The sequence below is a fragment of the Chiloscyllium plagiosum genome, unplaced genomic scaffold (genome assembly GCF_037043375.1).
Source record: "Chiloscyllium plagiosum isolate Xiang-an unplaced genomic scaffold, Cpla_swu_hap1 HiC_scaffold_22, whole genome shotgun sequence".
Lineage (NCBI taxonomy): Eukaryota > Metazoa > Chordata > Chondrichthyes > Orectolobiformes > Hemiscylliidae > Chiloscyllium > Chiloscyllium plagiosum.
The window spans coordinates 21,836,576-21,862,999 of NW_028270160.1; the positions used below are offsets into that span (position 1 = coordinate 21,836,576).

Sequence of the window (26,424 nt, forward strand, 5' to 3'; positions counted from 1 at the left end):
CTGATAAGTCAGCTCTTTCACTTTTGTAGAGTAACTTAGTCTAGATCTTCTGTTTGGTGTTGGAACTGTTCCAACTAATGCCGATTACAGGAAAAGGTACCAACTAAACGGCCCATGCTTTTTATGGCCAGTATTCCAATGCTGGCTGCTCTCTCAAACTTCCATCGTAGGAAAGTGGGGAGGCTATGATGTAAGGGAGGGAGGGTGGGGGGCAAGTGAAGCCTCACCCACGTGTGATCGGCAGGATCTGGCAATTCCCCCTCAGAGCAACAGCAGATTACGTAAGGGTTAAATTGCTCAATAAGTTGTAAATTCCAGAGTAGATTGGATTCGTTCTGCAGCATTTTACAGATATCACATAGCTTTCCTTTCTGTTTAATTTAAAAGATTTAATATTATTGCTACTGAGCATTTTAAAATTTCTTTTAAATATTTCATGGCGGTTATTAATTCTAAGAGTAATTAGATTTTCATGTTCAGTATTCTGCACTGATTAATTCTTGGTAAGAAGGTAAGTGGATAAGGAGGTGTGGGTGTGAGATAAGTAAGAGGATAGGGTGGCATCTGGGTGGGGTGGTGTCAGCTAAAGTGGGAGGTAGATATGGACATGAGATGGGGTGGATTGGTTATTAAGGAATTGGGTTAGGGTTGGGTTAGGCCTGAGAATGTTGGGATGTTGAGGGGTTCAGGGATTGAGCCAGGCTAGGGGAGGCAGCCTGGAGGTGTTGGGGGAGGTACTGGTGGGTTAGGTGATAGGTTAATGGAGAATAGGGCGAATCAGTTGGATCCAGAGTGATGGGTGGGTGGGCAGGCAACCAGATGGTGAAGGGATAGGGACTTTCACATTTCCTGTTCCACATTGCCAGTCTATCCACTATAGTAAATATCTTCCTACCAGTGGAGCTGGGCCTGAATGTTACCATCCAAATGGAGGCTTTAAGAAAACACATTTAGGTTTCAACAGAAATCTGATGAAGATCATTTGTAAAGGACAGAAAACATCCAATTTGTCTGGTGTTGGAAAGGCCCTACCTGAAGAAGCAGGTAAGCAACAGGATCCGACGCATTTCACTTGTGTGCTTTTAAAAAAAATTGATTTAAAATATGTCAGAACTGGAAACTTAATTTTAATTGCTTAAAACTATATTTAATATCTGAATTGGTTAGCCTTCTGTTTTCTTGCTCCATATTTTTAACAAGAGCAAACCCTGCGATGTTCTTTCATTCTGAGAAAGTCTCCGTGATGTTGGAGCCGTTTGTGCTGACGGTTGGCATGTTCTGAACAACATCCAGGTTCCAGCTGATAAGTAGCCAAATGGTTTGTTTGTTTTGTCAGAAAGTATCAGGGGAGCTACTAGTATGGCAGGTGGATGAGGGGATAGATAAGTCAATCAGGACCAGGGTGCATAAGTGTCAGGCAATAACTATCTCTAACAATGGAGAATGCTCCCCTGAAATTCAGCACACCGCCTTTATAGAATCCCCAGTACTGACAACCTAGTGGGAGATATGATTGACCAGCAATGTAAATTGGCCAGACATAGATATATCTGTAGCTGCCACAGCTGCTGCAAGATTATTAGGCGTCCTAGGCAAACCTTTAGCTGTTTAGTCCCCAACCTAACATTGTTAACACAGGGACATTGTGTTAATAAAAAAGCACATATACACTCACCTAGATAAATATGAGGTTCTTACTGTAAAAGCAAGGCAGACTGATTCTCAAGAGTGAGTCCAAGAAACAAAACTATGCAATAAAGGGAATCACAGCCCAGCAATGTGCAGGGCACTGGGAATATTGATCAAAGAATTTATTAATCTTCACTTGAAGCTAATTTGGTGTTATCAGACTGTAAAAACAGTTATAAACACCATTATGTGAATAGTCCTCTAGATTTATATTTGTCTCGCCCATAAACCAAATTTCCTACCAATATTACAGAGGGGAAGGTTAAATTTTAATATTCATGAGATTAATGACCAAATAATCACTGATAAACTGCTCAATAACTGATACTTCAAAGCACCAGCTCAAATGGAGGTACAGTGTGGAAGCTCCCAAACTACTTGGTCCACCTGGAGAATTGCTTCAAAATTAACAAGAGGGCCCTCTGCAAAAAAATGTATGTGGTGGCCGTCTACACACTGCATCTCTGGACAGGTAGTTCATTGTTGACCATGTGGTTGCTGCACAGCAGGATAAATGACCCCCAGGAGCAGGGGTACAGAACAGGATAGTGAAATCCTCAATTTAGCTACCTTGATCAGTGACTTCGCTATGGGAGAGCACTAACTGAACATCTCTTGGGATCCATATAAGCTACCTCATTTTGTTTTTCTTTATGCAAAATAAATTGGTAAATGCAAATTAGACTGCAGTATATAAGAGTGCCACAATTGTTTTGCAACTTAAAGATCAAGTAGGCTTATGTGGTCTACATTTTAGCTGCTCAAGGTTATGTTACTTTCTGCACTGAGAGGGATACCTTATGAGACAGTATAGCTCCAGACACCTTGGAGTTAAGGAGAAAATGCCCAACAACAGTTGCAGTTTATACCAAACCTGTGAGTGTAATGCATTCTGAGACATCCAGAAGCCTGCAAACAATAAGCATCTCTCTCTCTGGAAAAAAAAAGACAAAACTCAAAATTTCTGAAAAGTAAAAGTCTAATCCAGGAAAAGGCCGAGGTTCACTCAATTAACTATTGAATCAAAAATTGACCATCCCTCTGCAAACAACATCATGTTACAATCACTTTTAAAAATAACTCTGAGAAACAACACATTCCACCTTTGTGGTCTGGACACTTCACATGAAGTTTTTTTCTGTCTAGGTTTTTCACCCATAATGTTTGTGTCAAACACTTTGTTTTTGTCTGTCTTTTCATGATTGATTGTGTGTGAGTTTGCTGTTTTAAAGGGTATAAGAGTCATGCAGAATGGAAACAGACCCTTTGGTCCAACAAAGTCAACACTTAAGTTGCATAGTAGGCAGGACTAATCCATTTTTGTTCACCTTTTGTTGAAGGATAAGTTTGTCTACAATAAATTTATTCTTTAACTGTCTACAATAAATAATTATTTTCATGTTAACGATACAACCTGGTGTGAGTTACTTTTGTCCTGAATCTTGGAGCTTTAATTGGATATTTATTTGTTTATGATCGCATATGAAATAGTGGGCTCAATTATCAGCACACCTTTTGCCGTTGAGCCATAACACATCAAATAACTTGCCTCTTGACTTCCCAAAGCCTGTCCACAAGGCAGAAGTCAGGAGTGTGATGGAATACTCTCCATTGCCTGGATAAGTGCAGCTCCAAAAATACTCAAGCAGTTTGACATTATTCAGGACAAACAGCCTACATTATTGTCACCGTCTCAACAAACGTTCACTCCCTCCATCACTGATACTCAGTAGCAGCAGTGCATACCATCTCCAAGGTGCATTGCAGAAATTCACTAAAGCTCATTAGAGACAACACCTTTCAAACCTACTACCCCCATCTAGAAGGACAAGGGCACCAGATACACAGGGATAGGTTGAAATGTTGAAATGAAGCTGCTTCAGGTGGGTTTTATTTTTGCCAGTGGAATGTCCAGAACATGATTCCTAGGGTTCAGATCTATTAGCAAAAGGTTAAAAGGTGCTGGATTTCTCCAGAGAGGCTGGGCATTCTTCTGGATGATCCAGGACATTTTTGGAAAGGGAAGATGCTCTTTGGAATTTTTAAACATCAAAATAATATGTGTAAAAATGTATAAACTCATTGGAATTGTTAAGAGAGCCGGAAAAGGAGCTGTCAAGTCATTTAAAGACTCCCATCCTTTAAGTGCTTACTATTTCATTCTGTCTCTTCATATAAGCTTGAAGGTTCACATTATGGGATTAAGCTCCATGACTGATTTTGCCATACTTCATTGTCACAGTGGGATTCCTGTCAGTTCAGTATTTGATTGACAAGTCCAATTCTCCGTAGAAAATATAACAAACAAAATCAGAAATTGCTGGAGAAATTCAGCAAGTCTGGCAGTATCTGCGGAGAGAAAGCAGTCAGCATTTTGGGATCCAGTGACTTCTTCAGAACTGATTGCTCAGAATTCTTAGTGTTTACCATCTCCCAAGATGCATTATAGAAGTTAACTGAAGCTTGTTATAGATAGCAGCTTCCAAACCAGCTGTTTTTGTTTCAGATTTCCAGCATTGCAGTTTTTTGTTTTTTGCTTATGAACTGAAGTTTGACTGAGTCCTAAAGCTTGTTTTTATTAGGGACTAAAGTGAGTTAAATGTAGTGACAGTTTTATTTTCATCATCTAAAGCTTTTTCTTTTGAAATAGTAAATTTATCTTTGGACAATTAAGGAATTTTATGGGTCTTGAAGTCTACCAATTGTATCCATTGTATGAACTGGCATTTGTTGGTGTAAGTTCAAATGGAGGTAAGTTCAGGGGAACATGTTAGCATGAATTGGCAATAAGTTAACATACAGCCTTAAAAGGTGTGGATAGGGGGGCATACGGTGGCATGGAGGCTATGAAGGGCTATTGGGGGTAAGCAAAGGGTTATATCTTGGTATGAAGTACAAGGAAACCTAGGAGGCGAGTTGAAGAGAATAGTTTAGCATGGAGAGTTTGAGAGGCCTTTCAGCTAATGTATAGGTTGCTATGGAGGAAGAGGATCATCAAGTGCATGGAATGGCATAGTTTGGCATGGAGGATATGATGTTCTACAATGGATTGGGTGGGGGAATGAGGTAGCTTTGGTTAGCATGGGAAAGGTGAGAACTGGAGGGTAATCTTTGACATTTTCAGGGGTAAACCGCAGTTGTCAGGTCTCTGGCACTGAGCCTGGCACTGTGGCTCAGAAGGGAAGGGGGGAAAATAGAAAAGCGCTAGTGGTAGAGGACTCAATTGTCAGACAGATTGACAGGAGATTTTGTGGTCAGGAATGGGACTCCCGGAAGGTATGTTGCCTCCCTGGTGCCAGGGTCCGGGTTGTTGCCGATCGGGTTTACAAGATTCTGAAGGGGGAGGGGGAGCAGCCAGAAATCGTGGTACATATTGACACCAATGATATAGCCAGGAAAGGGATTGAGGATCTGAAAAGTGACTACAGTTGGGTTGGAAGCTGAAGAGCTTCCAAATAGAGTAGTGATTTCAGGTTTGCTACCGGTGTCACGAGATAGTGAGATGAGGAACAGTCAGCGAATGCAGCTTAACACGTGGCTGCGAGGCTGGTGCAGGAGGGAGGGCTTCAAATACCTAGACCATTGGGATACGTTCTGGGGAAGATGGGACCTGTACATGAAGGACGGGTTGCACCTGAACTGGAGGGGTACAAATGTCCTGGGTGGGAGATTTGCTTGTGTGATTCAGGAGGGTTTAAACTAATTTGGCAGGGGGGGTGGGAATCAGAGCCACATGTCTGAGAGGTGGTCAGTTGCAGACGTGACAATGACAGGATATATTGAATCTAAAAGGAAGGTTTCTCACGTGATGAAACAAAGGGGTCGGTTAAAGTGTGTCTGCTTTAATGCAAAGTGTCCGAAATAAGAGCGATGAACTTAGAACATGGATCAGTTCTTGGGACTACGATGTTGTGGCCGTAATAGAGACGTGGGTTTCACTGGGGCAGGAATGGTTGCTTGATGTTCCAGGGTTTAGAATGTTTAAAAAGAACAGGGAGGGTGGAAAAAGAGGATGGAGTGTAGCATTGCTCATCAGAGAGTGCACCACAGCTACAGAAACAAAGGTTGTTGAGGAAGGTTTGTTTCCTAAGTCAGTATGGGTGGAAGTTAGGAACAGCAAAGGAACAGCCACCGCATTGGGGGTTTTCCATAGACCCCCTAATAGCAGTAGGTAGATTGAAGATCTCATAGGCGAGCAGATTCTAGAAAAATGCAAAAGTAGCAGGGTTGTTGTTATGGGTGATTTCAACTTTCCCAATATCAACTGGAACCTCCTAAGTGTAGATTGTTCAGATGGAGTCAATTTTGTCAGGTGTGTTCAGGAGGGTTTCCTTACTCAGAATGTCGACAGACCGATGAAGGGAGAGGGCATTTTGGATTTGGTGCTCGGCAACGAGCCAGGACAGGTGTCAGATCTCGCGGTGGGAGAGCACTTTGGTGACACTGATCACAACTGCCTCACATTTAGCATAGCCTTGGAAAGTGAAAGGAGCAATTACCGAGGGAAGATATTCAACTGGGGAAAAGGAAGTTATGACGCTATCAGACAGCAGTTGGGAAGTATAGACTGGGAGCAATTGTTCACAGAAAGGGCACAGCAGACATGTGGAGACTATTTAAGGAGCATTTGTTGCGAGTGATGCACAAATTTGTTCCTCTGAGGCAGGTAAGAAGCGGTAAGATTAAGGAACCTTGGATGATGAGAATAGAGGAACTTCTCATCAAAAGGAAGAAGGCAGCTTATGTAAGGTGGAGGAAGCAAGGATCTAGCACAGCTTTAGAGGATTACCGCCTTACTAAAAAGGAGCTCAGAAATGGACTGAGGAGACCCAGGAGGGTGCCCGAAAAAGGCTTGGCAAGAAGGATTAGGGAGAACCCAAAGGCGTTTTACTCAACGTGAGGAATAAGAGAATGATCAGGGAGAAGGTAGGACTGATCAGGGATAGCAGAGGGAACTTGTGCTTGGAGTCTCAGCAGATATGGAAAGCCCTAAGTGAGTTTTTTGCTTCGGTTTTCACCAAGGAAAGGGAACTTGTTATAAATGAAAATTTAGAGGAGCTGGGATACAGTCTTGACCAGATCAAGAGTGATGAAGTTGATGTGCTAGAAACTTTGGAAAACATTAAGATTGAAAAGTCCCCAGGGCCAGACCAGATTTATCCTAGGCTGCTCCGGGAAGTGAGAAAGGATGTTGATAAGCCGCTGGCCAGGATATTTACCTCCTCACTCTCCACAGGAGTCGTACCGGAGGGTTAGGAGGCGAATGTTGTTCCTCTTTTCAAGAAGGATAATAGGGAAATCCCTGGCAATTACAGACCAGTCAGTCTAACGTCTGTGGTCAGCAAAGTTTTGGAAAGGATTTATGACTATTTGGCAAAGCATAGTGTGATTATAGGGAGTCAGCATGGCTTTGTTAGGGGCAGGTCATGCCTCACAAATCTTATTGAGTTCTTTGAGGAGGTGTCAAGACAGGTCGACGACGGTCGAGCAGTGGATGTGGTGTATATGGATTTCAGCAAGGCATTTGATAGGGTTCCCCATGGTAGGCTCATCTATGAAGTCAGGAAGTATGGGATACAGGGATATTTGGCTATCTGGATTCAGAATTGGCTGGCTGACAGAAGGCAGAGAATGGTTGTAGATGGAAAGTATTCTGCCTGGAGGACAGAGTTGAGTGGGATCCCACAGGGCTCTGTACTTGGGCCTCTGCTCTTTGTAGTTTTTATGAATGACTTGGATGAGGTGGTCGAGGGGTAGGTTAGTAAATTTGCAGATGACACAAAGGTTGGAGGTGCCGTCGATAGTATAGAGGGCTACTGCAGGCTGCAGCGTGACATAGACAGGATGCAGAGCTGGGCTGTGAAATGGCAGATGGAGTTCAACCTGGATAAATGCGAAGTGATGCATTTTGGAAGGTCGAACTCGAATGCTGAATACAGAATTAAAGACCGGATTCTTGGCAGTGTGGAGGAACAGAGGGATCTGGGTGTACAAGTACATAGATCCCTCAAAGTTGCCACCCAAGTGGATAGGGTTGTTAAGAAAGCATATGGCGTTTTGGCTTTCATCAACAGGGGGATAGAGTTTAAGAGCCATGAGGTTTTGCTGCAGCTCTACAAGTCCCTGGTGAGGCCACATTTGGAATATTGTGTCCAGTTCTGGTCACCTTACTATAGGAAAGATACAGAGGCTTTGGAGAGGGTGCAAAGAAGGTTTACCAGGATGCTGCCTGGACTGGAGGGCTTGCCTTATGAAGAAAGGTCTCTGAAGAGAAGGAGGAAGAGAGGAATAGAATGAGTCAATGGCCAGAGATGTTTCCCCAGGGCAGGATTGACTGGTACGAGAAGTCATAGTTTGAAGATATTAGGAGGAAGGTATAAAGGAGACGTCAAAGGTAAGTTTTTTTACATAGAGAGTTGTGAATGCATGGAATATGTTTCCAGCCGTGGTGGTGGAAGCAGAGTCATTGGGGACATTTAAGCGACTTCTGGACATGCACATGGATGAGTTGAGTTGAGGGATGCGTAGGTTAAGTTACTATATTTTACATTAGGATTAAATCTCGGCAGAACATCGTGGGCCAAAGGGCCTGTTCTGTGCTGTACTTTTCTATGATCTATGTTGTTTAGTTTAGTGCTTTGACAAAGTATCAGCACGTGACTCTACCTTCCGTCCAGCCTACCTCCACACCTGGCAACCTCTGCACTGTTTCTGGGGTCAGCACACAGATTGCTATGAAACCTGTCCTCCAGAATGAACTTCTGATTTTCTGGGGCACTTTCTTTTTCCCAGGTTTATGAAATCTGGAATTACCTCAACTCTGCAAATTCTGACGCTCCTTTTCTTTCGTCCAGGAATACTGTCAGACCTGCTAAGTATCTCTCAAATGTTCTGTTATTTATTGCACTGTCAGAAACTCATTTTCTGAATATTATATTTCAAATATATAAGTTGTTTTTTTTTCTCCAGGGAAACCTTTAGAAGATCTGAAGAAACAGGCTGTTGATGAAATGATGGAGAGAATTAAGAAGGGTGTTCTCCTTCGGAAAGTTGATCATACTAACAGGGTAGCTCAACAGTTATTGCAAATCATTGTTGATAGCAACATGTGATGAATTTCTATTCCTTTACAAAGTCTGTAATCCAAACACACAGTGACAGAATAAAATACATAGCTGAGATTAAGTAATCTCTGGCAAGTCATTTTATTTGTATAATTTCAGATGAGAGTTAGTCATCAGTCTCCTTAGTGAAAGAGGGAAATAGAAAATTTTGGACAGATTCAATAGTATGTGATTACCTGAACAGCTTGCTTTCAATTGACACCAAATATGAAGGCACAGAAACTCCAGATAGGGCATTGAACTTTGTGGCAGATTCTCAATAGTTATTTATGTGGCATAGAATTCATATATTGATAGCTGGTAGCAATGATTCAAGTCAACAAATGCACTATTCCACTTACTATATTTCTTTATACCTTGCTGCTCACAAACATTCTGACTTTCGCTTTATGTAATCAACTCCCTCGGAGCAAGAGCGATGGCAACTGATTGTCCAGCAGTTAAGTCCTTCAGGATCATGACTTAGTGCTAAAATGTGTGATGCTGTTCCTGGATTTAATCACTTTAGTCCTGCCTGAATTAATCCAATACAGGGTTGGACATCATGTAATTCTTATAATGCCAAGATTTCAGCAGATTCCTAATGAACATAATTGCAACTGAATGGTACAATGAATACAGTACTTCTAATCAAATGTTAAAATTCTGAACAGTAGACAACCTCGAAACATTTGAAATTCTGAAACAAAGTAACATTCATATTGCTCCTTTGTTTTTATTCAAATATGTGCATCAGTTTGTACTAAATAAGATTTGTACTAGTTGACACAATTTAATTTAATAAATACCACATTAGTCAAGTTTAAAGGTCAGTCCAAAATGCAAATCAGAAGTACTTACTTAACCCAGAATTGTTGCTTCCAGTTTTTTACTTCCTGAAAAGGTTCCTCATCAAAATTCATTTATTTGTTGTCTTTCATTATCCTCATTTTCTGAACACAGTAGAATAGATTATTTAATGTAGTATCCTTTAGAGGCTGTTAGTTGCAGCTATTAATGCAGTTAATTAGCTTCACATCTGAGTGCTTTACTCTTCTTGTTTACAGTCTCCTTCTTTGTTTCTAGACTCGACTGAATAAGAATGAACCTCCGGAAGAAAATGCACTCCAAGAACTCAGAGGAATGTTGGTAAGTCTTGAGTTTAATTCCCAAGCATTTTTTAAAAAATTCTCTTCCTCGGTTTAGGTTCATTTCTATCTGCTGACATGAATTGTCCACAAACACTTGCAGATGCTATTGTCAAAACTACCTAAGAGTGACCTGGGTCAAACTGACTCTTTTGCTGTAGGTGCAGTTCTCCCAGTCTCTAATTGGTCTCATGTTGTACTCCAACATGGGCCAGCAGTATAAGAAATCAGGAAGGAAAGTGAAGTGACTCCGGTTGGATACTACAGACTTTGCTTTGATTCTTTATAAAGCAGCATAATCTGCCTTACCAGTCGAATATAAGAGAGATGATCTAATGGTTGTTAACAAACAAAGTGAAAAGGATTGTCGGGGTGCACAGACAACAGATGCTGTGTTTTAGGCTTAGACTCTAATGTGTTGTCCACAATCCAAATTGATTCACTGCTTTGTATAGTAAATGCTGACAGAGTCAAACAGGCATAGCTTCCTGTTTTGGACACAGGTGCTACAGCTTGGGGAAAAATTAGCAAAGGATTTAGAGAAAAATTGTTGTCTGTATGTGAGGGAAGAAGTTTTTGTCTATTTGGAAAGCTGCTATGCTAGAAAACTCTTTCAGCGATGGTGTATGACTCAACAATGCAGAGGTTAAGGTTCCACTTCTAATTTCAGTTCATTGCTGATTAGCTCATCTTTGGAGGCGGTGAATACATGATAGTTGACCTTCAGCAATAATAGAGGGAAAATTGCTCCAAGTTCTCATTCCTGATTTGTTATCTGGCAATCAATGCAAAAATGTGAATATATGAAGATATCAGATGAGGACAAGATTGGGATTGGCTATGAAACCTATTATGATTAAACTATTCATCAATGATTATTTTTATGCTTGCACAAAGAAAGACCAGTTCTCCTTATCTCACCCCTAGCTGTCTTGCTGATAATTTTGATATTGTGACCCCCTAGTTACTGACATACAAACTAGTGGATTCAGAATTGATCATCATTTTGAACATCTAGTAAAGTCACCTCTTAATCAAGGAGAATAAACCCAATCTCTCTAATCTTTCCTTGTATCTAAAATCCCTCATTCCTTGTATAATTCTCATAAATCTGCTTTGCACAAGCTCCAGAACTTTAAATATGGTGCCCAGAACTGAACATAATACTCCAAATGTCTACCTTAGAGTGGTGCTCGAAAAGCACAGCGGGTAAGGCAGCATCCAAGGAGCAGGAAAATCGATATTTTGGGCAAAAGCCTTTCATCAGGTCTCATTTCTAATTTGCTAACCAACCTTCCATGTGACACCTATTAAATGCTTTCTCCAAGTTCAAATAAACATCCACAGCACTACCCTCATCCATGCTGTGTCACTTCATCAAAGATCTCAATTAAAATTACCAGACATAATCTTCCCTTAACAAAGCCACATTGTCTGTTACCATGTTACCTTATCCTGTATTATGGCCTCCATCAATTTTCCCACAATTGATGTCAAGCCAACAGGTCTGTAGTTTCCTGAGTTATCCTTTGCCTGTTCTTAAACAACGGTGTCACATTTACAATCCTCCAGTCACCCAGTATTAATCCTGTGTTTCGAGAAAAGGTTTCTGTCAATAGCTTCGCGATTTGCTTCCTTACCCATTTCAGCAACCCGGGATGTATCCCATCACAGCCTGGCGATTTCTCTTCCTGAAGTGCTGCTGGCTTTTGTAGCACCTCTTTAGTCAGTTGCTCACATTGACCATTACATTTGAAGAACACTTTGCTGGCTGTGCTAAAACAAACAGTAATCCTTTCTATGTGCTTCCTCTTAGCCTTTCTTATGCCAGTCGTCTGCATTGATTTCTATTGCTATTATTATTCCGGTATGCATCATATGCTTCCTTTGTCTTCCTCATTTTCTCATCAATATCCTTAGTAATCCAGGGTACTCTAGTTTTGAATACCCTGCAGTTATTTCTCATGAGTATATACCTAGCTTGCACTACTTGACTCTCTTTTGAAATTTTCTCATTTTTCATCCAGTGTTTTATCCAACAAAATGCGGTTCCAAGCAAATCTATTTTGGTATTAAAATTTGTATGTTAATGCTTGCAGTCCACTTGGCTCATTTTAAAATCCAAAGCCTGGTTTTCTCTTGGTCAGGAAATTTTAATCATTAAGAGCATAAGATCTAGGAGTAGCCGAAGGCTATTCAGCCCATCAGGTCTACTCTGTCAGTCAATGCGATCACAGCTGATCTGATCATTCTCAATTCCACTTTCCTTCCTCTTCCCAATAACCCTGATTTCTTCACTGATTAAAAATCTGTCTGAGCCTTGATCTTAAAGTATATTCAAATCCAATCATTGTGTTGAAAAATATTGACTTGTTTTTTTATAATCTTTGCCCTCTAGTACTATCCATAAATATAGGTTTTAACAATGTTTTGGAAAATTCCATTTCTGTTCTGCCGTTCCAGCTAAGGAAGCATTGTTTGGGACAAGCTTGTACTCTAATCCTTTGCAAAATTTCAATTAGAGAGATTATTTTGTGTGTGATGTACATTGCAGACAGTTGTGAAACACAACTGAGAAATGCAAGCCTGGCATTACTATTGGTTTATTTATCCTGAATGCATTATAAGAAGGGAGCAACAAGTAATCTGTTGCCCCTCATAAGCTGCAAGTGTGATGTTAGAAGTTATTCTTTGTCAGAGTATCTGGCAGAGTTTGAATTGTAATAAAGCTATAAATATCTATAGCTATAACAACCTTCTGAAATGACCTAGTAAACTATTCCATTCAAAGGCAGTTACAGATGGACTCCAAATAACTGTAATGCTCACATCCCATGAAAGAATAAATGGAAATGAAACTTATTTGAATACCTCATTCGCAAATTGCTCCAATTCCCTGTCGTAATAGGTTCTTAAATGTGGCTTCTTTCTGGTTTGCAATCTGAAATATAACTAAAATTTTACGAGCAGGTACTAACAAAGATAGTTAACAGAAGCTTTCAGGAACTGAAGATGCCTGTGCTGTGCACTGAATTTAAATTGTGCTTTATGTTTTGTAACGGGTTTGTTTTCTTTCTTCTGAAGAAATCTAGTAAAGTTGGAACATTGACAACAATTACTCAGGTTAATGAAGAAAACGAGCTGGAAAGAGTTCTTCGACACAGAAAGGCAGCAGCAGAAACTAATGCTAGTGGCAAGTTCTCAATAAACTCTGTTTATAATCCATAGCTAATGATTCTTCTAGAGCAATTGGCTACCGGGTGTTTTTTATCCAAGTTGGACCATTTTCTTCCACTTATGGCACAGTGAATAGAAATGTTTCATCACTAATATTTTCTTTTGTGTACTACTTGCAACCTTAAAGAATAAAATCAAGTTTTCATCTTTATTTTCTAATATGACAACTATTTTCTGACTTTTAAAGATTGAAAACTATATTTTCACTTAAAAGTTAGCAGCTTTTTGTATAACAAAGTAATAGAAAAGTAAAAAAAAATGCTTCCCACATAGTTCACTTGTCAATTTTAAAGGTTTTCACCAACAACTGTCTGAATGGCTTACTTATCTTGAGTAAAGGTGGTTATAGACAGCCCAGTATTATAATAGGACATTACAATCAGCACTTCTTTTTATTTGCCTTCAGGAAACGACAGCTGGTTTACTGAATTCAAACCTTTAGCAGGGATGCAAGTACCTCTCTGTTTCAATAATTTGTGCTTTCAAAACATTGAGGCTTTCCCCTTAAATCATCCCATTATATTGGTGTAAAGTCTGGACTATGCTGCCATCTTTCATGCTTTGAGCCAAAGACTGTTTTGCATATTGAATTTTCAGGCAACAATTGTCTGATGCTAACTGGATATTTTATAGGATTTCTTTTGACTTTTAGTAGTATTCATTTGATTCTGCCACCCTCATGTTCAGTTTTCCATGATTTTTCAGGTAGTTTTTAGCAAGCTGCATCACTTACACAATATCCAATGAATAGAAGGAGAAAATGGGCTTCTCTTGCTACACATTGCCAAGTACTAAACATGTTTAAAAAAAAAGGGAGAAAATTGAGAATCCAACACTTAAATACAATCCTGAACATGTCTCTTCTTGGAAATCTTATTGACAAAATCAAAAGCATTAACTGGAGTTATAAATCAGCTTTTTCCTCCCCCCAAAAAAAGGATGGTATTAATTTCCATTTCAAAGAAACTAATTATATGAGGCTATACATAAAGGACTTTTAAAATCCAGTTAGGTTGGAATATTTAATTAAGAAAATATACAGGACATAACGAAACCCAGAAGGTTTTGTTGACTTAACATTAAGTGAAGTGAGAGAAAATGAATGCTGTGACATATGTTGTGACTTCAAGTGTCTTATTAACCCCAACTCCAAGGTGAACATTTCATTGGTTTGTATTAGAAGTATTAGCTTTTCTTTCAAAACTAAGTTGTTTGTTTTTAAGTCAAATGAGAGTAATTGTTCCATCTGTCACATATGAGGATTTTGGATAAATTGTCAGAACAAAAAGTGCTAAGTAAATGGGATCAACTTGTTGCTTTGTGCAGTCATCAGTAATTGAAGCTTTGGTGCTTCATACTGTTGAGAAATAAATCTAGCCTTTACAGGTGTGTGCCACTCAAAGATTACAGAGGGAATTGAAAGGAGTTAAGTCAGCACAAATGGAAACGGAAATTACCTGCCGATCCAAGTCTCGTTATGTTGTGGCTGCATTTGATTGAAGCAATCTGTTTTTATTTTCTGATGCACATGTAATCATTTCTCAAAAGGTATGATAAATCATTAAAGAAGGACCAAAAGCAGAAAGCCATCCAAATATTTTTTGTCTATACAGAGGTTTTGTACATTTTGGACTTGTTGAACCAAAGTGATCACAGGATGTATAAGAGAGTGTTCTGTTTTCTGCCCTTTTCAGCAATATTTTTTTCACAGTTCATTTGTGAACAACAATACTGTTGTACAGTTAGTGAAAAAGAGGGATAAATTTAATTTGCTTAAGTGAAAGTTTCTTGAAGTTGCCTTTTGTCGATGTGCTCAGGTTTTTGTCCATTCTTTAAAGATTAGATTTTAATAACTGTTCCAAAGTGTCTATGGTACCAAAGTTTTGATCCTCTATATAATTTATTTTGCTGTATGAAGTACAAATTACCTTCACAGGAAAGGAAATGAAATAAACCTGTGTAAATGCAGGCACAATACATGATAAATTGAAACTGGAACGCACTTTGTATTTTAGTATTCTGCACAGTCATGGTGATTATGTGGAATAAAAGAGTTATGTGAACTTTATCATTTGGTCCACTGCCTGCTTATTAACTGATGAAAAATGATACTCTACCATAAATCCTTCACCATTAAATAAGCACTTCCTTTGTTTTCCGTTAACTGTAGCTTTGCTGGAGTTTATTTAAGAAATAAATGTTGATCCAGTGTTCTCGTTTCTATATTCTTGAATGCCATGGTTCAGACAGATTGAAACAATAAAGATTCAAAAAGAATGCTAACCGGAAACAGGTAGGGCAACAGTAAAGTTCTCTAATACTGCTCCTCCCCTGGGATCCATTTGATGGCAGGTGAAAAAAAAACAATCAATTCTTCTTCAATAGAAACTTTGGTCATAAAAAGACCAGACATTTTACCAGTTCTATTCCATGGTTTATTAGTGTATAAAACTTTTTTGTGGTGTACCAAAGTCTCAATTTTCCATGAAATCCACATTTAGCAAACTAGATTAGCACAGAAGCATCTTGTGTGGGGCTGTTCTCGTATTCTCATGTGTTTTGATATAGTTATTACTTATGATTCCCTTTGTTCTAAATTGTAGGACTTTTATTATATTCACTTTGTGAAACACCTACATTCAAAGTTTTCACAGCAAGTCACTTTATAATAGAAGTGCAACATGTATCATTTTATATTTGTGTTGGTGAATGACTTGCTCTTGGTGGATATCAAGCAACTATTCAACATTCTAACGACTTTCAATTTTTCTTTTCAGCATCAATTTTCAAACTGGTTCACTTTGGAGAAAGGCTGTTTCTGACTAGCTTTGTAACTGCTTCCAAAAAAGGAACAGCAGTGTTAATGCTTCTTTTCCACTGAGAAACTAACATGCCTTTGTTGAGTTGTAATTAATTCTGCTGACATGTCAGGTTGATCTAAAGCAAGGACGTTTCTGCATGCATTTGGAGCATTTAATTAATTGTTATGTAGAACCAGTATGTTTCTTCCAGAAAAACTCAGTTTCAAAAATCTCAATGAATCAAGTGTTACTCACTGCTGAGAATCCTTTTAGTTATCAGTGTAATTTCTTAGGTTTACTACAAAGAAAGCAATCCAGTTGTTGAATGACATTATTTATGTTGAGTGGGTGTTAATGTAAGACTGCGCCACAATACTGCAATGCACTGCCTTCTTTTTCGAGCTACATTTGATTATTATTGTGACAAAAAAATGAGGTTTCTCTTTCTTAGAATTTCTGATGATACAAAGACATGAGTGTTATCTAACCAGTCTGTCCTCAAAATTGTGATTTCCTATGCAGTGCAATATATACTGTCTGTACCCAATGTTGAAACCATTTGACGTCCTGGGATGGGCTAAAAAAAAAGCCATGTTAAAGTGCAGACCAATTTATCATAGAATGACAGAATGTCACAGCACAGAAGGAAGCCACTTGGCACACCACATTCCTGCTGGTTCTGTGTGAGAATAATTCACCTCATCCCACTCTCTCTCTTCCCGGTGACCCTGCACATTTCTTTTCTTCAGATAAATGATCCAATTCAAATTGAGAGATGAAAATCTAGGAGATTCTTCTCCATCTCCCTGAAGTGATAGAAACTAGATGCTACCTCTAGCTCCCTCTGAGTCTAATAATTCTACTTTCTGTATGAGATTACCTCTTATCCAGTCAGAAACTATCCCACGTTTTGGTGCAAGGAGTTCAGGAATGTCACCCAGTGTGTAGTCATTCAGCCGGTTCCAGGAGTCAGAGGGCTTTGGGCAGAAAAAAAGGTATGTCTGACATCCAACCTAGATCTGGTCTTTTATAATGTAAAATTATAGCCACTATTTACCCCTAACATGTTTAACTGTTAATGTGAAAACAATCTATTTTCATCATCATTCTACAAACTTCACTTAGATCACTAAGTATATTGAACTTGGAAGAGTTGTGTTATTCTGTCCTATCCCCCCTAGTCCAGGAACTCGCCACATACGTTCGAAACACCACTCACGCCCTCCACCTGCTCCAAGATTTCCAATTCCCCGGCCCCCAATGCCTCATCTTCACCATGGACATCCAATCCCTCTACACCTCCATCCGCCATGACCAGGGCCTCCAAGCCCTCCATTTCTTCCTCTCCCGATGTCCCCAACAGTACCCTTCCACTGACACTCTCACTCGTTTGGCTGAACTGGTCCTCACCCTTAACAATTTCTCCTTCGAATCCTCCCACTTCCTCCAGACCAAAGGGGTAGCCATGGGCACCCGTATGGGCCCCAGCTATGCCTGTCTCTTCGTCGGCTACGTAGAACAGTCAATCTTCCGTAGTTACACTGGCACCACTCCCCACCTCTTCCTCCGCAACATTGGTGACTGCATCGGCGCCACCTCGTGCTCCCGCGAGGAGGTTGAGCAGTTCATCAACTTCACCAACACATTCCACCCTGACCATCTCACAATTCACCTGGACCATCTCTGACACCTCCCTCCCCTTCCTGGACCTCTCCATCTCCATTAATGATGACCGACTTGACACCAACATTTTTTACAAACCCACCGACTCCCACAGCTACCTGAATTAAGAACAAAGAATAACGAAAATTTACAGCCCAGGAACAGGCCCTTCGGCCCTCCAAGCCTGAGCCGATCCAAATGTACTGTCTAAACCTGTCGGTCAATTCCTAAGCATTTGTATCCCTCTGCTCCCCACCTACTCATGCATCTGTCCAGATGCATCTTAAATGAATCTACCGTGCCTGCCTCTACCACCTCTGCTGGCAACGTGTTCCAAACGCCCACCACCCTCTGTGTGAAGTACTTGCTGCATGTATCCCCCTTAAACTTTCCACCTTTCACCTTGAAAGCATGACCTCTCGTTATTGAATCCTTCACCCTGGGAAAAAGCTTGTCTCTATCCATCCTGTCTATACCCTTCATGATTTTGTAAACCTCAATCAGGTCCCCCCTCAATCTCCTTTTTTCTAGTGAAAATAAACCTAACCTACTCAACCTCTCTTCATAGATAGCACCTTCCATACCAGGCAACATCCGCGTGAACCTTCTCTGCACCCTCTCCAAAGTGTCCACATCCTTTTGTTAACGTGGCGATCAGAACTGTTCACAGTATTCTAAATGCGGCCGAACCAATGTCTTGTACAATTTTAACATGACTTGCCAGCTCTTATACTCAATACCCCGTCCAATGAAGGCGAGCATACTATATGCCTTCTTGACCACTCTATCCACCTGTGTAGCAACCTTCAGGGTATAATGGACCTGCACCATCAGATCTCTCTGCCCATCAACTTTTCCCAAGGCTCTTCCATTAATTCGCTCTAGAATTAGACTTGCCTAAATGCATCACCTCTTCACCAACACATTCCACCCTGACCTTAAATTCACCTGGACCATCTCTGACACCTCCCTCCCCTTCCTGGACTTCTCCATCTCCATTACACCTTTTCCCACCCCACCTCCTGCAAAAATGCCATCTCGTATTCCCAATTCCTCCGCCTCCACCGTTTCTGCTCCCAGGAAGACCAATTCCACTACAGAACACACCAGATGGCCTCCTTCTTTAGAAATCACAATTTCCCTTCTCACATGGTTGAAGATGCCCTCCAACGCATCTCATCCACATCCTGCACCTCCGCCCTCAAACCCCACCTCTCCAACCGTAACAAGGACAGAACCCCCCCCCACCGGTCCTCACTTTCCATCCTACCAACCTTCGCATTAACCATATCATCCACCGACATTTCCGCCACCTCCAAACGGACACCACTACCAGGGATATATTTCCCTCTCCACCCCTTTCCACCTTCCGCAAAGACCGTTCCTCCATGACTACCTGGTCAGGTCCACGCCCCCCCCCCCCCCAACAAACCACCCTCCCATCCTGGCACTCTCCCCTGCCACCGCAGGAATTGCAAAACCTGTGCCCACACCTCCTCTCTCACCACCATCCAAGGCCCCAAAGGAACCTTCCACATCCATCAAAGTTTCATCTGCACATCCACTAATGTCATTTATTGTATTCGTTGTTCCCAAAGTGTTCTCCTCTACATTGGGGAGACTGGACGCCTCTTTGCAGAGCTCTTCAGGGAACATCTCTGGGACACTTGCACCAATCAACCCTACTGCCCCGTGGCCCAACATTTCAACTCCCCCTCCCACTCTGCCGAGGACATGCAGGTCCTGGGTCTCCTCCACTGCCACTCCCTCGTCACCCAACACCTGGAGGAAAACGCCTCATCTTCCGCCGAGGAACACTTCAACCCCAGGGCATCAATGTGGACTTCACCAGTTTTCTCATTCCCCCTCCCCCACCTTACCTCAGTTCCAGCCTTCCAGCTCAGCACTGTCCCCATGACCTGTCCTACCTGTCAATCTCCTTCCCACCTATCCACTCCACCCTCCCCTCTGACCTATCACCTCCATCCCCACCTCCACCCCCACTCACCTATTGTACTCTTTGCTACCTCCCCCCCCCCCCCACCCCTTTGTCTCTACACTCTGCAGGCACCCTGCCTCTATTCCTGATGAAGGGCTTTTGCCCAAAACGTCGATTTTCCTGCTCCTTGGATGCTGCCTGACCTGCTGTGCTTTTCCAGCACCACTCTAATCTAAATTTTGGTTTCCAGCATCTGCAGTCCTCACTTTTGCCAGAGTTGGGCAATGCCAAGATGCTGGTAAAATTGGCCGAAATGATCAGCTTGATGTGAGAAGGTCTTGCTGCAACTTCGAGGAGAAAGTGAGGTCTGCAGATGCTGGAGATCAAAGTTGAAACTTTATTGCTGGAACAGCACAGCAGGTCAGGCAGCATCCAGGGAACAGGAGATTCGACGTTTCGGGCACAGGCCCTTCTTCAGGGCCTGTGCCCGAAACGTCGAATCTCCTGTTCCCTGGATGCTGCCTGACCTGCTGTGCTGTTCCAGCAATAAAGTTTCAACTTGCTGCAACTTCCCCCTCACCTTTTGCTCAAGTAGTTTAGCGTGGTTGTCACCAGAGAGCAGTGAGTTCCCAAATGATGCTCTTTATTTATAGATAAATGGTTTGGTAACAGCCCAACTTGCCATGTGTTGCAATCTTGCCAAATGTGCCATACGAACAAGCTGTTCGAAAAAATTGACATGGAAATCCGAGTGGATACTTAGCCGATTTGGCTCGCTGTTTGCTCCAAGTGACCTAAGGTTTGGCTGTTGGCAACATGGAGATCAGGCCATGACCGACCAACACCAGCCACATGCACCTTCTCACCACATATGCTATCACGCAGCTTTCAGAGAGCCATTGCACTATCTTGACATTGAGACAGTGCACTAGCACTGTGCCCAGCAGCCAGCAGTACACAGCTGCACCAGCTATATTAGCCGCGAAGGAAAAACATCCAGTTCGTGGTGAAGGTGGGGGCTGTACCTACAAGCAGTTACTGGATGATGACTGGGGAAGACCATTGCCATTGCATACAAGAAGTGCTGATGATACGGACATGCAGGCTGTGTGCTCCCTGGTCATCGTGTAGCATTGACCCTCACTCTGTGTTGGACCTTACTGGCACTGTCACTACAGGGGGAAACTGTCAGAACCGTGGGTCGTGTTGAAGGGCAGGTATCTCAGAGTGGGCCAGTGTCATGTACAGTACGCACATTGTTAAACCTGTTCCCAAACGATGTCATTGATGCTGAGTATATACCCAATCAACTTAGCACATCCTTAGGGACTGAGGAATGATGCTGCAAGGCAAAATAAACATCTAGCAACTACAAAGATGTTGTGGACAATCACATGAACCATGAGAAACAAACCTTTATCATGATTTCGAACTATGTCCATAAGTGTCAGCGATGGGCCCCACATGCCATTACAAAACCTTTCCCCTCCTCTCCATCCCACTCTACCTCACTGAGCTCCCCTACTATAAGGCTGGGGTTGAGGGAGCCTGCATGCTCTGGTTAGGTGACCCCAGTGGCATTTTTGTCCAGAGGGACAGGCATACTGAGTGCCTTTATGCCTGAAGCAAAGTGTCCTGTCCTGGTCAGAATTCTCAGGATCAAAAAGGGGGACAGGCTAGGAATAAATGACTGCTGCGGGATCTGTGGATGGGTCCTCTCCTGTCTCCATGTGACAATGAGGAACTTGGACCATGGCCAAGTCTTCCCACTGCTCCCTCATCTTGGTGTCAGTCCTGAGGACCAGTGCCTGCGGCAGTGGAGAGCAGGTGTGTGCGACTTTCCAGCAGACCCTGAGAATGCTGAGCCAGTCTGTCTGTCCATTGTGACCACAAACCTGTCAACGGAGGCAGCCTGATGCTCATTGGACTGAATGCATTGCTTCAGCCCCTGAATGAGGAGAGCTATAGTGTCCCAAACACCCGCCTGATGATCGTCTCATCTCTGAAGGTGCCCCTGAAGTCCCTCAGCATTGGGATCAAAGGCTTTTCTCTTGCTGTGGGCTCAGCTGCTGCCTGATCCCCTACACTCCTCTGAGTGCCAGTGACCTCGAGTATTTAACACTCACTCATCTGTCTGACTGTGAGTGAGAGGTCCACTGTGGCCTCCCATCCCACACGACCTTCACCTGTTGTGCCCACCAAGGTTCTGGTGTTGCTGCTGGTGGTGGTGGTGGTGCAGGCAGTGGTGGGAGGAAGGGGAAGATGGGGGCAAGGTAGTCTAGCAGTCAACCTTGTTGATGGCTCTTCCAGGGCCTGCACACCATCTTCCCCTGAGGTTGAGGAGATCTCCTGCAGAGGAAATTGCTGCCTCTTCTCTGATGCACTCAGCTCACTGGCTGCAGCTGTACAACACGAAAGGCAGAAGGCATCATAGCCAATGGTTAGAGGCAGTGTCTGACACAGTATGCTGGCTGTCTGTCACATATCAGCAGTTTGTTGTTACCACAAATGATTCTTACCTGGTTGCTGGGGCATAGAGCAGAATATTGCACATCCCCTTGAAACATTGACTTCCTTTTGTCTTGCTGCCCCATTCTCCAAAGCCTAGACAGGGCATTGAGCAGGTGGCGATCTCCGACCAGGCAGACATCATGTAATGGTGTGGCTTCCTCTGTGTGTCCTCCAAAGAGAGGGCAACTCTCCTGTGGAGGTCTCCATTATGAAACCTCAGTGCCGACTTACAATTGACAGGCATCTCAGTCCAGTCGTGAACAGTGCAGATATCTGATGCCAATGCCACCTCAAGTACACTTTGAGCTCTTGAAGGTGGCACAGCTGTAAGCAATGCCAATTCATGGTGGTTGTCTAGTGAGTGGTGTATTCTTCTGTTAATATGGGATGGAGATACAACTTGATTGTTACCATTGAGTTGGCAAAGACAACACGTTTGGTAAGCTATGGTGAGAAAATCTGTCCAGTTTTGTTGTGTATTTCACCCCAACAAACACAGTGTGACCCACATTTAGCTCAAAAATGTGAAAGATTCCATCAGACATTGCTCCATAATGCAGAGTCCAAACTCTTTTAACTTGACTTGATCACAAAGATGCTTTAAACTATGGATTAGTCCAATGGCTCTCCTCTGCACCATTTGTGAAGCCTCAATAACTGAGGACGGCATGCAATGGCTGTGAAAGCATTATATAAGTGCAAGTCTGTCCTTTACCAGAGGACAAAGCATTGTTATAATCAACCGATCAGAAATTATATTTTCCTTTTTTTTGGTTTCTCTGAGTTTTGTATTTCAAAGGATGCCTGACTAAGATCTTGTCCATGCATGAGTAATCAATGGTCCTATAAATGCAGAGCCACCGTCCAATTCACATTAGCCAACACTCTTCAGTGTTTACTATGAATCTCTACAGATCACAAGTTCTGGCAGTTTTATCCTGCATACTGTGGTGGAACAGAATTGTTAAGTAATATCAATGTGCAGAAGATTTCGAGAGCCTCAGGATCACTGGGAGAATTAACAGAAGAAGAGTGAAAGACCAACTTTGGCGGAGGGGCGAAACAAAGTTAAAGGTAGCGTAACCAGAATTCTAACATTGAACACAGCTGTTGTTGCTATGATCAGAAAGTTTGAAGAGTGTGTTTGTCTATGCCACTTGGCATTATACTTAACAATGCTGAATGTACGGACTTTCAACGTTCAACATCTTTGTAAGCAGCTTTGAGCAAACAACAAGCTCATAGTTATTTTTGTATCAACACTGGTTCTACATTCATATAGTATGCCCTCTTTATCTTGAAAATATATTTTTAATTTGACATTTGATTTTCAGTTTTATTATGCTTTTTGGCTTCAAGCCAAAAATCAAGTTGTTGCTGTCAAAAAATAATGTTCACTCAAAGTTTAATCCACATTTATGGCTTGACTCTGTTGAGATCACCCACTTGAGCAATAAAACAATTGCATTATATATCTTTGCTTAGGGTGTAGGTTTGCTCGCTGCGCTGTAGGTTTGATATCCAGACGTTTCATTACCTGGCTAGGCTTCTTCCTTGGTGAACTTTATGCCTGTGAGGGTGTTATTGATGATGTTAAATGTCTCTTCTATCTTGTTTCGTTTTGTGATCTAGGTCATCTACGTAGCGGACCCAGATTTTTGGTTTGATGGTTGGTAGGGCTGTTTGTTCTAGTCTTTGCATTACTGCTTCTGCTATGAATCCTGATGGCGGAGATCCCATGGGTGTGCTGTTGGTTTGTTTATAGACTATGTTGTTGAAAGTGAAGTGAGTGCTGAGGCACAGGTCCACTAGCTTCATGATGTTTTCGTTGGTAATGTGATTGATGGTGGTTGGTGTGTGTGTGATGGTCTCTTCTAAAAGTGTGGTAAGTGTTTCCTTTGCCAGGTCGATGTTGATGGAGGTGAACAGTGCTGTTACGTCGAAGGAGATCATTGCTTCATCTTCCTCTATTTTGGTGTTTTTGATGATTTTTAGGAATTCTTGGGTGGAGTAGATGGAGTGCTGTGCTCACAGGCACAAAGTTCACCAAGGAGGAAGAAACCGACAACAAACTTGCATTCCTGGATGTCACAGTCGAAAGAAAGGACAACAGAGAACTACAAACCTGCGTATACAGAAAACCGACAAACACTGACCAAATACTTAACTACACCAGCAACCATCCCAACACACACAAACAAAGCTGTATCAGAACACTATTCCAATGAGCCACCACACACTGCAGCACAGACGAACTTCGGAAAACAGAGAGAACCACCTATACAACATATTCATGAAGAACGGATACTCAAAAAATACAGTGCGCAGATTCCTCAAGAACAAACCACGACAAGCAGACCAAACACAGCCAGAAACCCTAACCACCCCTTACCATACATCAAAGAAGTTTCAGAAATGACAGCCAGACTACTAAGACCCCTTGGAATCCTAGTAGCACACAAACCCACCAACACTCTCAAACAAAAACTAACAAACTTAAAAGACCCAGTACAACCCATGGACAAAACCAACGTCATCTCCAAAATTCCATGCAAGGACTGCCACAAACACTACGTAGGACAAACAGGAAGAAAGTTAGCCACCAGGATACACGAACACCAGATAGCCACAAAAAGACACGACCCTCTCTCCCTTGTAGCCCTACACACGGATGAAAAAAACCCACCATTTCAACTGGGACAACACATCTATCCTGGGATAGGCTAAGCAAAGACATGCCAGAGAATTCCTAGACACCTGGCACTCCAACCACAACGACATAAACAAACACATAGATCTAGATGCCATCTATCAACCCCTCAGAAAACGAACCCCAGGAACCCCATCCAGGAGAAAGATATAAATAGAAAGCAGGAGACAACAGCTTCGCTTTACTTGGAGGTCGCCACTGATGATATTACCTAGCCAGGTAATGAAACGTCTGGATATCAAACCTACAGCTCAGTGAGCAAACCTACACCCTAAACCTCAACCTGAGCTACAAACCTTCACAAACCTTGCAAAAAATATCTTTGCTATTTTCAAAATCATAGTGCAGTGCTGGGGGGGTGCTGCACTGTTACGGGTGTCATCTTTTGCATGAGATGTTGAGCTGAGGGTCCACCTGCCCTCTCATAGATCAATGAGAAAAATCCTTGAAACTATTTTAAAGAACAGGAGATTTGGCTCCGGTGTCTTGGCCTTGATGTTTCCTTCATTCAACAATGTAGATTATTTGGTTGTTATCACATTGCTGTTTGTGGGAATTTATTGTGTACACAATTTAACTGCTGCATTTCCTACATTACAACAGTGTTACACTTCAGAATCACTGTGAAAGCAATCTTTTAATGAAAGTGTTAACTTTACAAGGGATAATGTGCTGATCAGGTATTAGTTTCTCCAAAATTTCTTATGCCTTTTTTTCTTTAAAATATATCTGAATATTCTGACTTGCAGTTCATTCTTCACTATCTCTTTGATTATTTTGTGATTTGTTTACTTTGTAATTATATAAAACTTCCAAGCCTAAAGCAATCAATCTGTTAAACTGACTTCTAGGGAATGCATGAAAGGAACACATCACTGTCCCTGTAATATGTGTCGTTCCCTCTGTTGAATGGAGGGCATTTTGGTTTCATAAGTATTACATCCCTGCTGGCTCGTCTGAGGTGTGAAAGTCACGGCAAATGGCTGACCTAGCACAGTGCAGTATGATTTTCCTCCAATGCACCAGGCCACTACACCTGTTCCAGTGCATATTTGTAGCATGTTTAGTGTCTGATTATAGCAATTTTGTATAAAAAGGTAAGCTGGGATCTCTTCTTTTGGTGTCCAAGTAACAGTGACTGTTAGGTGATAACTGACATATCACCCTCACCAATGATGTGACTCACTAGATTGCCAATGAGCTGATAGGTAGCACCTTAGGAGAATTTCCCCAACACTTTGACACACGTGTACCAGGTTACAGTGGCAGATTTCTTTCCCTAGAGCTCATTGATGAATCAGTTGAGTTTTAAAAAAAAACAGTCAGCAGTGGTTACACGAGCACTATTAGGCTGGCCTTATCTTTAAAAGTTCCAGATTTTATTGAATGAATCCTTCACTAACTGCCATGCATATCCCAGGACCTGGGATTCCGGATTACCTATCCGTAATACCATTATGCCACTCCCTCCCTCTTGTTAGAGGCAAGGTCAAGGTGTGGCTTTCAGGTGTCAGTCCCTTGCCTGCCATCCATAACTCTGCCCCAGAGTAGGGCAATTGGAGGTTTCCTCCTCCACTGAAACCTGTCAGGCAGATAACTCTGGTTTCTCAGTCAGGAAACTAGC

The 26,424-nt window shown here is 42.0% G+C and overlaps 1 protein-coding gene across 10 annotated transcripts in view; it reads left to right on the forward strand.

Moving 5' to 3' along the window:
* The window catches only part of shtn1 (shootin 1), a 106,888-nt gene extending 91,523 nt beyond the window's left edge, over nt 1-15,365 (forward strand). For 8 of the 10 annotated variants that reach the window (XM_043712827.2, XM_043712831.2, XM_087998845.1 and 5 more), the window contains 4 exons: nt 965-1,044; nt 8,659-8,756; nt 9,879-9,941; nt 13,025-15,364. In XM_043712827.2, the coding sequence (XP_043568762.2) occupies nt 965-1,044; nt 8,659-8,756; nt 9,879-9,941; nt 13,025-13,168 (385 nt within the window). In that variant the 3' untranslated portion in view covers nt 13,169-15,364. Of the gene's footprint in view, nt 1-964; nt 1,045-8,658; nt 8,757-9,878; nt 9,942-13,024 lie in introns of all 10 variants that reach the window. The other 2 variants (XM_087998840.1, XM_087998841.1) reach the window with 1 other exon arrangement.
* The last annotated feature ends 11,059 nt before the right edge of the window (nt 15,366-26,424 follow it).